This window comes from Xenia sp. Carnegie-2017, unplaced genomic scaffold, assembly GCF_021976095.1.
Source record: "Xenia sp. Carnegie-2017 unplaced genomic scaffold, XeniaSp_v1 HiC_scaffold_13, whole genome shotgun sequence".
Classification (NCBI taxonomy): domain Eukaryota; kingdom Metazoa; phylum Cnidaria; class Anthozoa; order Malacalcyonacea; family Xeniidae; genus Xenia; species Xenia sp. Carnegie-2017.
In genome coordinates this window covers 2,361,718-2,373,532 of record NW_025813436.1, presented here as the reverse complement: position 1 = coordinate 2,373,532, position 11,815 = coordinate 2,361,718, and the positions used below count along the sequence as shown (strand labels likewise).

Below are 11,815 nucleotides of genomic sequence, written 5' to 3'. Positions count from 1 at the left end.
GTTTTCTCAATTTTGATTAATATAAGGCTTATAAGAAGCTCTCTGGTTGCTCAATAAATATTTTGACTAACGGTTGCCGGCTTTTTGACTAATGTGGAGTAAAATTTCGTAAAGTTCAAAACATAGAGGAAGTTTTGTGATAGGTTCCTTGATAGAGAAGTTTAAAAAACGGAGTCGCTGCTTTGTTGTATGAAAACACTCACAACGCCTCTGCCATTCGCCCTCACACGATGGTGCATGTGCTGTGTTTTGCTTGGTGAAAATTATACATCCAAAGCTGGAAGGATTTTAAATTAGTTACTGAGCCACTTGTGCAATGGAATAATGCCATGTACACCTTTCAAAAATATGAGGCAGAGGTACTGGGGAGGAGGAATTGATTTTACATGCTTCTACCATTAACATCAACTGAAACTCAACAAGAATGCCTGAGCCCTAAGGCGTCAAAGAGGTATAATGGTGGCAATTATGAGCCTATAAGATACTTTGTAAAATTGCCTAGTTTGTTTATTGTTGAAATCATCGTTTCTTTCAAAAAATAAACTTATCTACGAAGAACATCAGGTGACTTTTAGTCAATTTTGGTGCCTTTTTTGAAGTTTAAGTGTCCAGGTTAGTATAATGCCAGATTGCCAATTAACCTTTTACATAAAACTGTCCATGTCCAGAATAACAATATGTGTTTTTTAGGCATGCTGATGAGCCCTGACACTGGGCGAAAAAGCCATTATGTAAGTATTGTTCAAAATATCACTAAAAAATGCTACGAAAATGTTATTTTTACCCACAAACGATGCGTAAAAAATATGATTAGCACTCGCTCTAAAATGCTGGAGATTGCATATCCGAGACACTAGAAATAAAAATTTTCCTGAGAAGCATGATCCTGGACCGCCATAGGTGGCAAACGCCTCCGCCTTTTTTTTGGCTCAAATTTAAAAAATCCTAGATCCACCCATCTTCTACAACAACGTCGTCAATAATCTAAAATTATAAAGGTGTTTTTAATTGGGCTATGTTGTAGCTTAGTTTTGGATAATTGATAACAAATATTGCTAATTGTAACAAGTCGACTCATGCATTCGTTGGCAGTTCTAACATTAGTTGGCTTCTTTCTTTTAGCTAGATAGTACAATTGTTAATTCCACAGTGTAGTCATATATTGTGGATACATAATCCTTCTGAAGGCAGAATTTTTCGTCCTATATTTTCAATCCAAATATTCGCATGCGATTTTTTCGGAAACGAAAAAAGAAACCTTTGCCGCGTTTGGCGTTTCTTAGAAGAACCGTTTTACAGTTAAATGTGGCACAATAAACCATGGTTTCAACGTCAAATTGTGTTGTTAATGCATGCAAAGAAATTATCACTACATTTTGAACGAAGCGTGAAAATTACTGCGTTTTGCGAATGTAAGCTATTACGTTTCAACGAGCTTCCTCCGATCATTAGTCGTGGTTGCTCTTCGAGCATTTTTAATAAGTTATAAGCAACGCATCAACTTTAAATCTCCATTTCTCCATCAACTCCATCAACTCCAAATGTCCTTTGAGAGTCAAATTTTAGTGAACTATTTATTTGAAGCGGTACCTTTGTGTACAATACAAAATAAATTGAATTATATATTGCATGTGTCCTTTAAAGAATATCTAAATTTTGAAATAAATGTCTGTAAGTGTACCAATACGTACTTTTTTGAGTTAACTAGTTTACTTGGATTTGCATTTATACTTTAGATATGTATTTAACTGGAGTAACCATTACTTTTATTTTCAGCAAAATGAACTCTTTTTTTTGAGGAAATACACAATTTACTCAATTTTAGGAGTAACTATGCATGTTCTTGACTTGAGAATGTAGAACTCTTTTTCTAGTGGCTTTAACACGTATTTTTGAGTAATTTTCGGAGTAACTATGGGTGCATTGAATAGATTTTGCTCATATTTTGCATAGTAATTTAACCCTTTACTCAAATTTTGGAATAACTATGAGTGAATTAAGTTAAAGAGGATTAATAAATATGAAGCATTCCGATTGAATTGTCAGTAGCAGCGGATAGTGTTAAATTGTCCTATCTCAATAAGTGGAATTAAATAGCAAATACATAATATATTTGTTTTTACTTTTCTAAAACGTTTTTCTAACTGGAAAATATCTAAGCTTTTGGACAAGTAAACCCCAAAATTCATAGACAGCATTTTTTTTGAAATTGCGTAAACTAAAAAAATGATTTTTTTGATCGTTGCACTAAAAACATGCCTGTAAATTTTATTATGTCTAGATGTAATTTCGATCAATTTATGTAGAATTTGTTTGATAATGGCGAGAAGACATTTAAGTAAAAATTGATGGACGATAAAATTTATAGATAACATATACAGTTCAAGAAGCAAGCAAGAAAATGTAGAAAATATCCAGAAAGTCAACAGATCTTTGCACAAAATTTAGACACTAAAAGTTTAGACACCAAATTCTTCAATATCGAATTCTTCAAAACCTATTTATGTTAAACAATTTGTGCTATTTCTAGACGGTGATCACGCCATGGAAGACTGAAGAATTCATCGCTGAATCTGGAGAGCAAAATCCTGTATTGCTTCAAAGGAATCAAGATTTTTCGAGTTATTAATATGCGAGTTTCACCACGATGTGAAGCACAGCGGGATTCGTGATACACTAACAACCATTAGAGAGCATTTTTGGATAATCCGTGTCGAGAAGCAGTAAAGAAAATCGTCAGGAAATGTGTTGTTTGTCGTAAAGCTGAAGGTCTTCCTTATGGGGGAACGCCTACTCCAGATCTTCATGGGGTGCGAATCTGAAGAATAGCAAGGTACAGATTCAGGGTCTCTGGATTGAGCGGGCTGAAAACGAGTGGTATCATCTGGACAGCGGTAAACTGCAAGAGGCTTGGGGTTGGAGATTCAATGTATTTTGGCGGGGTGATGGCACCTCTCTTCTCACTCGCTATATCAAGATCCCGCGGGCAGTCTCGACACGATGGGGCACGTTCGGATACAATTGGAGACGCACCTATAGACCCATTGCATTGACGTCACATTTTTGCAACGTCACCACCGGAAGTTATGTTCTGGGGGTCAATGGCATTGTATTCTCTATTCAATGTATTCTCTATTCTATGATTGTGGTAAGCCAATGATTTATTCTATAAGCAATACTGTGTGAAAGGTCAATTGGTAAAATGCCTCCAAAACCAACTCATAAAGGTTTCCTGCCCGGTTACTACGCTAGTATAAGGTCAAAAGAATTTAGGGAGAGATATGAGGCAAAATTTCATTTATACATTCTGTTGACCCATACGAGATACCAAAACGACTGGGAAGATTGTGTGGAATTATGGCCGAATGTTTCTTACATAAATGTGGGCATGTATTTATTGTTTTCGGTAAGCTCATACACACAGGACGAGCTTATGAACTACAAAAGTCTTTCGTGCTACCAGAACTTCGCGAATGGCTGGGTTCAAGAAGTTTTGGTAAAAGAGTTTGGCGATAATCGGCTGATGATTGCGAAGGTATGTGTGTTCATTAATTATCTTCACTTTTCATAAGCGATATCTGCTTCTATTTCTAATAGATAAATGTGAAACGCTAAATTTATTACATTTAAAAATTAGCAATGATTTGTTCAAACACCCTCCAAATTGCTTATCAATCATTTTTTGCTATCTAGGTAAATCACTCGCAAAAATATCTGAAACCACTGACGCCATGGGTTATCTGTGAGAAGGAAGGGAAGATTTTATCTGGTCACTGTGATTGTATGGCTGGTTTAGGGGAAAGCTGCTCCCATGTAGCATCATTGCTATGGGCTTTAGAGGCTGTTGTCAGAAAAAGGGACTCTCTTACTGTCACTGACAAAAAAGCCTACTGGGTCCTTCCCTCAGCCGTAAAGAAAGTGCCATATGCAAGAGTAAGACACATCTGCTTCTCAAAAAATGGAGCTTCAACATCTCCCACAGCCATTTCCAAAATAATTCCTCCGCCTCCACCTACAGAAAGTGAACTGTCAAAGTTTTATGCAGCATTACAAGCTACTGAGTCAAAACCTGTCATACTTTCCCTAGTTAAGGAATTCTATGACCCATTTGTTCCAAAGTCCTGTTACCCTGATTTGCCAATTGTGATGTCTAATATTTATGACAAAAGCTTGTTAGGTGCTGAACTTGCTACCTTGATAGAGGTTGCTCGCCACAAGCTACTACTCTATACAGTCCTTCCAGAGCAGCAAAGAATTGTCGAAGAGATGACCAGACAGCAGTCTGAGTCCAGACTTTGGTTCAGAATGAGGAGTGGCTGGCGACTGCCTCAAGATTCAAGCTGCCTCACGGACATGCCCAGATAGTCCATCAAAATCTTTAATTTTGACCATTTGTCATCCTGAGCTAGGAAAGTTTAGCCCTGCTGCTACACGATGGGGGTGTCACCATGAAAAGCAAGCAAGGGATGCATATGAAAGCTTTCAAAGAACTAAACATGAGGCCTTCAAAGTAGAAGAATCTGGCTTCTTCATTAATGTTGATCATGGCTTCATTGGTGCAAGTCCAGATGGGCTGATCAATTGCAAGTGCTGTGGCAATGGTGTCTGTGAGATTAAGGTATTTGATCATGATATGTCTAAGCATATAACATAATGGAGAATTAATTATATCAATAATTAGAGCCTTAGCAATATTTTGTTATTGTATATGTTTAGTGTCCCTATTGCTATAAAGATGACACATTAGACACATCACTAGCTGACAAGGACTTTTGTCTTGAAGAAACACCAGTTGGAAAACGGCTTAAAAGGAAGCATTGTTATTATTATCAGGTACATTTTCAGATATGTGCGAAAATGTGTGGTTAATTGTAATCAGTATCAGCTGAGTCAACACACAAATATATATTGCATACATGTACTAAACAGTAATGTTAGAATGTCATTTTATTTCAGGTTCAAGCTCAATTGTTTTGCAGTGCACGCAGCTATTGTGATTTTGTTGTGTGGAGTGAGAAAATGCTCTACATAAAAGAATTTTGCCGGATAAGAAGTTTTGGAAGAAAATGTACCTCGAGTAGAAATTTATTATCAAAGGGATCCTTCCCGAGCTGCTTGGGAAATTTTACTCTCGCACACATCAGGAAAAAAGAATACGACTCAATGTATAAAGCTACATACATTAGCAGATCCAGGGTAGGTCAGAATACATTATAGTAGCTAATTTTAAATTCAAAATAATTTAACAGCAATGTTGCTGGTTAGAAATTTCAAAAAAATATTTAAGAACCAGAACATCATCAATAATGTTAGTTGCAAAGTATTTTAAATGGGAAATATATTTATATCAACGTATTCTGACCTACGCTAGATCCACTATTGCCTCTAAATAATAAACATTCATTCAAATGGGACTACTGAATCACACATGTTATTCAATGCACAGCTGACTGTTACTATTTTGTCAAGTGTGGTCTTTCCTCCTTTTGAAACAACAAAGTCTATTGGTTGAGTTGCAGAAAGGATTCCATATTTTTTTCGAATATTGCCAATTACACGTTCCACATGGATTCTTACATTAGCAATCTTCCTAGTTTGTTCCACCTCAATCCCTTAATTGCTTTTTCCTTTTGTAAAAGCTGGTATCTTTACACGAGCACAATACAATCCAACAGATTCTTGTATGTCAAACCCTCTGTCTGCAAGAATTACATCCCTGGGGTAAGCTTTTCTAGAAGACCACATTCTTCTGTTAAGTGTTTGTCACTGACACGACCACCCCATCCATCAGATATGAAGCTTACACTACCTTGGGGAGTAATTCCTATCAAATACTTGGCAGTGTTATGGTGTTTGTATGATGAGTATGTTTGTGCCCTGGCTAAAGGATTAGATGCACGGTCGATGAAAATCTCAAAACAATTAATTATCACAGCACATGCTGGGCAGTTCTTGCGAAAATCCATGGGCATTGTTTTTAATAAGACTTCTCGTTCAGGCCAATGGATAAGTGGACAAAGCCTGCTATGTAGAATATCCATCATTTGAATAAAAACTCTGGAAACAGTTGCTTCATGAATTCCATCAAACCTATTGGCTAAGTCTTTACCAGAAAGGTTGAGTCTCATTCTCATTAATGTAAGAATGAGTCTCTGGAAAGGGCTAAGCATACACCTGGATGATTGTGACAAGAAGCCAGACACAAAGTTCTAAAGGCACAAAAGAAGCTTCCAGGTAGGTAAACCTGAATAGAAGAGTACCTTTTCATCATCATCTTTAAATGCATCCTCATTTAGTTCCTTTTGCAATAATTTTTTCTTTAAATCAGAATTTTCCTTCCTTAGAAAATCCACCTCATCTTCAAATAACCTCAGCTCATTGACAGTTTTATCAGTCTGTGCTGACATTTCATTTGTCTTTGGTTCAGAGGTGTCCATTTTATCAACAACCTCATTGGGCTGCTCGCTTGACATTGCTGTAAGGACATTAGCAGTTTCACATCTTCTCTTCTTTTCAATTATCCCTTGGTAGCGAGACGATCGTTCTGTGTTTATCTTTTTCGCATTGTTGTGGCCAAGATTTTGACTTGGTGCCCAGTCTGGGTCATCTTTCTTTTGTAGGTCTGCTGGTTTGCCTGTAGGAATTAATTCATTCTATTTTATGATATTTACAAGAAATTATGATCGAAACTTAAGGCAAAATCCCATTTGCTGACTGCTTCCTTGCATGGAATACAAAATGCCATACAAAAATATAATACAAAATATACGCATATAATGAGATATTTATCACAAATAACACATCACTTATTTAGCTAACCATTTAGCTGAACACTAGTATCATGGTACTGATAAAGACAAGTGTTTTTAACCTGATATGAAGTGGTCGCTACACACACAGCATTCGCAAACTTTTCTGGCGTAAGATCTTCTGCCAATTCGTCGAAGCCATTCCTTTTGCCTTTCAAGTTGAAGTTGCTTCTTGTTGACATTCACATTACTTTTGACAGCAGATAGGCGAAAAACCGTCTATTCTTTTCTCCATTAGATCGATTCGAGCATGCAAAACGAGCTCCATCCCAGTATGGGAATACGCTGACCGTCCCACCCGTACGCATCTGAGGCTGTTCTCACCCAAGCTCAGGCCGCCAAGCGACTTGGTATCGTCGTTCCGATAGAGCTGCGATGGCGTCCCACCCTACTACGCGTATTACTCTGCGGGCGGAGGAGGTCGGCGTATAGTTTACGCTTGGCCCGGTTCACAGCCCGAGTCGAGACTTCGCATGGGGATCGCAGCTGATGTAAACGATGTTGCGACAGTCCGGCTGAAGGTGAACGATGTAGAAGACAACTTTCGAAGTGTGCAAGCCACGCGGGCTGGTTTCAGCCTTCACAGTTTTGACCTTGCATTAGAGGTTGACGCGGGGGCATTATTGGGTTTTCTTCAACAGACGCTACCGTTGGTTTTATAGTGACATTGCTATTGGAGCAGTATGACTTCACGTGAGCCCTCCGCGCCCTCTCTTCACCTCCGGTGTCGACGGCGCCTCTCTATCCTAAGCTGCCTACAGCGAGCGATGCTGGAAATACGTACCGATTACAGAAGATTTCAGAGGTCGAAGCTCGCTTGCACACGGAGGAAATGGAAGCCCGGCAAACGCTTTACAAAAAGTACAAAAGAGCTGTGAACGGGTTACACGGCGCTGGCAATGCCCTATCCGCTATCACCGTGGGCAGCGCTGTTAGCGGCGTGGCCGTACTCAGTACCGTCGTTTTAACTTCTGTCGGATCGCGCTCGAAGGCCTAGCAGCTGTTTGCGGCACGGCCACTTTCGCTGGTCGGGTCGTGAGCCGCAGATTGACAAGAAAGCTGAAAACACGATCGCTGAGACCGTGCTCAGAACAATCTCGCTGATCACTGAGTTTGAGCCGGAGATGCCAACTGCAGCGAAAGTGAGTACCAGCTCGTTTTGGCGAAGAGCGCCTTCGTTGAAAGACAACATTAGAAGCCAGACAAAGAGAGCTCTCCGCGAACCGACGCGAGAGCTAGAAGCACAGCTGGACGCTGCACGTTCGAGCCGGCGTGAGGAGGGCATTCAGCTCGGGCGCATGGACGCTCTGAAAAAATCCAGCGTCAAGTGGCGGATGGCGATTCACGCTAGACATAAACTTTGTGCGCTATTGACTGTGTTTCATCTTGGTGTGACAGTTTTTCATCACCCCACCCACAACAGGGGGCTACAGACCCATGCTATTGTAGAAACTGCTCGAATATTGCATCACCGCGTGCACAATGATGTTATGGAGTTTTTGTCTACGGAAGATCTCTCTCAGCGTTTTCCAAGGAGCTATGATCATAATAAACCTACAGTGAGCATCTCTTTGTTTGCGAGGGAAAACCAGTATTGAATAAAACGGTGTGTATGAAATAGCCGTCGCTGGTATGGAGTGTTTTGCATGACAAATAGGCGCTATGAGCGTCATGAATCTTAGCCGAGCATTTCAACGGTCGGCGGCATAATCGCGCGCGGTTACTGGCGCTATGAAATCTCGATTGCCGCCTGTGTGACGACAGCGGTGCTGTCAGCGATGGAGATGGGGAATGGCTATGTAAGCATGTCGAGTCGCCGGGACACTGAGAAAAACTAGTTGAGGAGCTAATGAGATTTAGGGGGTGTTGCCTCCGCATGTTGGACCAGGTCCTCGAGGGAACCCTCTCGACGAGTACCAACTAATAGACCCCCGACGACCCTCGGGGCGCTGGAGGTGGGTCGGCCGTCCTTGGCTCCTGCCGTTGTCCAGGGTTTGGCCTTCGCTGTCTCGTGATTTTGTGCCGACCTTTGTGCTTACTGTGTGCTGTAGCATAATTACAAGAAGCTAACGTACGCGAACTAGGGCTGGGTGCTTAGATTTGCGTATATAGGTCTCAAGGTGAGCTGCGCCAGAACCTGTAGTCTCTATACTACTGAAGTACTAATGCATCCTAAATATCAAATAACAAGTGCTTTACTTAGAGAAATATTGAACAATCGTATGCCCATAAGAGGTTGAAATTATCTACCCATTAATAAGGTATTGGAAGAAAAGAGCTTTAATTTCGCAAAACCTACAGTGAACAATAAGCTAACTTGAATACTTGCCCAGTTCCTCAACTAATAGCAAATTAAATATATGGCAGCAGCGTTTTATAGAATTTATCAGAAAATAATGAATAGACTATGTTATTGAAACTTCTTTAAATGACAGTTATGAATTTTAAGGTGGTTTCTTAAACTCTTATAAATTTAGTTTTTAATTGTTCGCAAAAGAATTCATTTTAAAAGTATTTAGGTCTTTGAAATTTACTCAAAGAAAATTCCTTATACGTACCTTAGAAGTGCAATGTGAAATGCCAAGCAGACATTACAACCGTCCACAAAACACGTAAGGTCAAGAACCACTCAAACAAAAGTGCCAAAATATGATAGAGTGAGGTATAGACTTTCCATTTCGGCCGTTTTGATTTTTGTGAAAATCCAGCAATACGATATTTTATGCTAAGGTACGGAGGTAGAGTTAATTTCAAGAGAAAATCACAGAACACAGACGGCGTCATATGAAATTGAACATTTTGATGATAGCTGTATGGTCTGGATACAGAAAGCACGTCGACGATGAGCATAGCTACAAATGGATCAGATCTCAATGTTCAAAATGAGTTAAGCGAAAATGAAAATCCGACAATGAGAATGCGACGTTCGTGCCAACCATCTTAGTCACCTGAATATCCTTTACATTGCTTTTCTCTGTTATATGTTTTCTCAGAACGTTACATTTATCTCTCTCTGATTCTAATGGTAATTTTATGTTATAGGAAGATGTTCAAAATGAGAGAAAATACATAGTGTTTGATAGTTCTGGGATGTTAATGAGTGAAGCCCATGTTGTGTGGTAAGCTGTTCCATTGGGTGACCAAAACGACGGTAAAGTATATATGTACTGTAAAAATGTCATTGTTGTTATGTTCGAGACTGGAATAATAACCTCTGCATCGGCGAATGCTCCCTTGTAACCAGTATTTGCTGCCAGCAACTTGTTTAGTGGTATAGTAGCCCCAGCAAAGTTCTTCAATTGTTTTGCTACTCAGGCATACAATTTCGGTCTGAGCTAATATTATAGCTATATATTCAAACAGCGTATTTGATGTACCCAGTGTTTCAAATGTTTGGCATATGAACCAAAGCATCTTCTAGAATCAATAAGAGAAAGGAACATTAACCTTGAGGAGAGATGGAAGATGTGATTCGCCTGGATATTGTGCCAAGCGGCGGGTCATAGCTGCATAGATTTGGAATCTAACAACATTTGCTTACAATAACTTGTTCGGTAACAATTCTTCAACAACTGCACATAAACATGGTTAGAATACTCACATAATTATGTTAAACAGTCCAATGAAGTGTCCAACTCTGGAGCAATGGAACTTGAGTGATTAAAAGATGTCTGGCAAAGTTTGATGAAAGTGGGATGAAGGTGAAGTCAATGACCACAGACTGACATGCTCAAGTCAACTCCTACATGTCAAAAAGACCAAAAATTGAGCACTACTTTGATGTATGGCAAGTAGCAAAAGGTATGGTGATTGTCATAATAAACCAACCTTTTACACATTTCATCAATAATCAAAATCCAACAGGAATCTAAAAAAGAAATTTTGGCAGCATCAAAAAAGGTGGTTGTAAATTATTGGCAGATTGGGCCTAATCAATTCCCAACCATGCATAATGGTGCAGTTTCCAGCAATGGTGATGAAGGACTTGTGAAGGCAAGGGGTTGACAGTTCTCAAACATATATGTGACATCCATGGACATAGTGATGTATTCCAAAAATGTGAACACGATATATTAGAGCCTAGAATGTGGATAAAAAAAAGGTAATAAGCGAATTAATTTCAAAGTAACATCAACATTCTTTTTTGTTAACTAACCTCTGATCTTAGGTTCAAAAGCTTATGTTGAGCTGTCTTCGATTGTTTAGTCCAAGTATCTCATGTGAGATATTGGAAAACTCAGTTATCAAAAAAGAGACTTCACCCATCGAAGGTTTCACCGAGTGGTAATTATTTTGCATAAAACATATAATTATGACTTGTGTACGATTACTTAAAGAAGTCATCATTGCAAAGCAATAAGTTGCAATAGTTGTAAACATAAACTTAATATTCATTTATAAATTGTTTATTGATGCCTTCATTTCAATGAGAATGGAAATAAAGCTCAGAAAACCTAGTTAATGGTTGGCAAACAGAAGAGGCATTGATTTGGAGAGTGGTTTATTCAAAGTCAAAAAGAAGGACAAGGGTAATCAAACCAGTGAAAGTTAACAGCACTTATGGTTAGCACAGAAAAATAAACTTACCTTTTCTCACAGTGCAATGCAAAGCCAACATAAATAATGATTTTCTTTTTAGGATATGTTAAGGACTTGATGAAAGAAGTTCTGTACTGCAGACGCATTAATCCAACACTGTCCAAAGCTCTTTATGTCGCTGAGGAAGAAATACCTTTCCCATTACTGGCCACAACAAAAATCAGCAAAGCTGAAGCCATTAAGCAACATAAATCGATCTACTAAAACACCACACGAAAGTACATACGAGTACATACGAGTACATTCCGAGTAACATACGAGTATACATACGAGTAACATACGAGTACATACGAGTAACATACAAGTACATACAAGTAACATACGAGTACTACGAGTGACATGACGACTATTTTCTGTCAACAAATGAGAAAAAACACAATTTCTTCAATACATTGATATTTTGCGTT

General features: G+C 38.9%; 1 protein-coding gene across 1 annotated transcript; it reads right to left on the bottom strand.

The window, feature by feature from the left end:
* Positions 1–5,708: 5,708 nt before the first annotated feature.
* On the bottom strand, positions 5,709–6,991 carry LOC124455845. The gene is made up of 3 exons (XM_047006466.1): positions 6,872–6,991; positions 6,261–6,653; positions 5,709–6,209 (listed from the first exon to the last, which is right to left on the bottom strand). Exons 1-3 carry the CDS (start codon positions 6,989–6,991, stop codon positions 5,709–5,711), a joined length of 1,014 nt encoding a protein of 337 aa, XP_046862422.1.
* Positions 6,992–11,815: the final 4,824 nt, after the last annotated feature.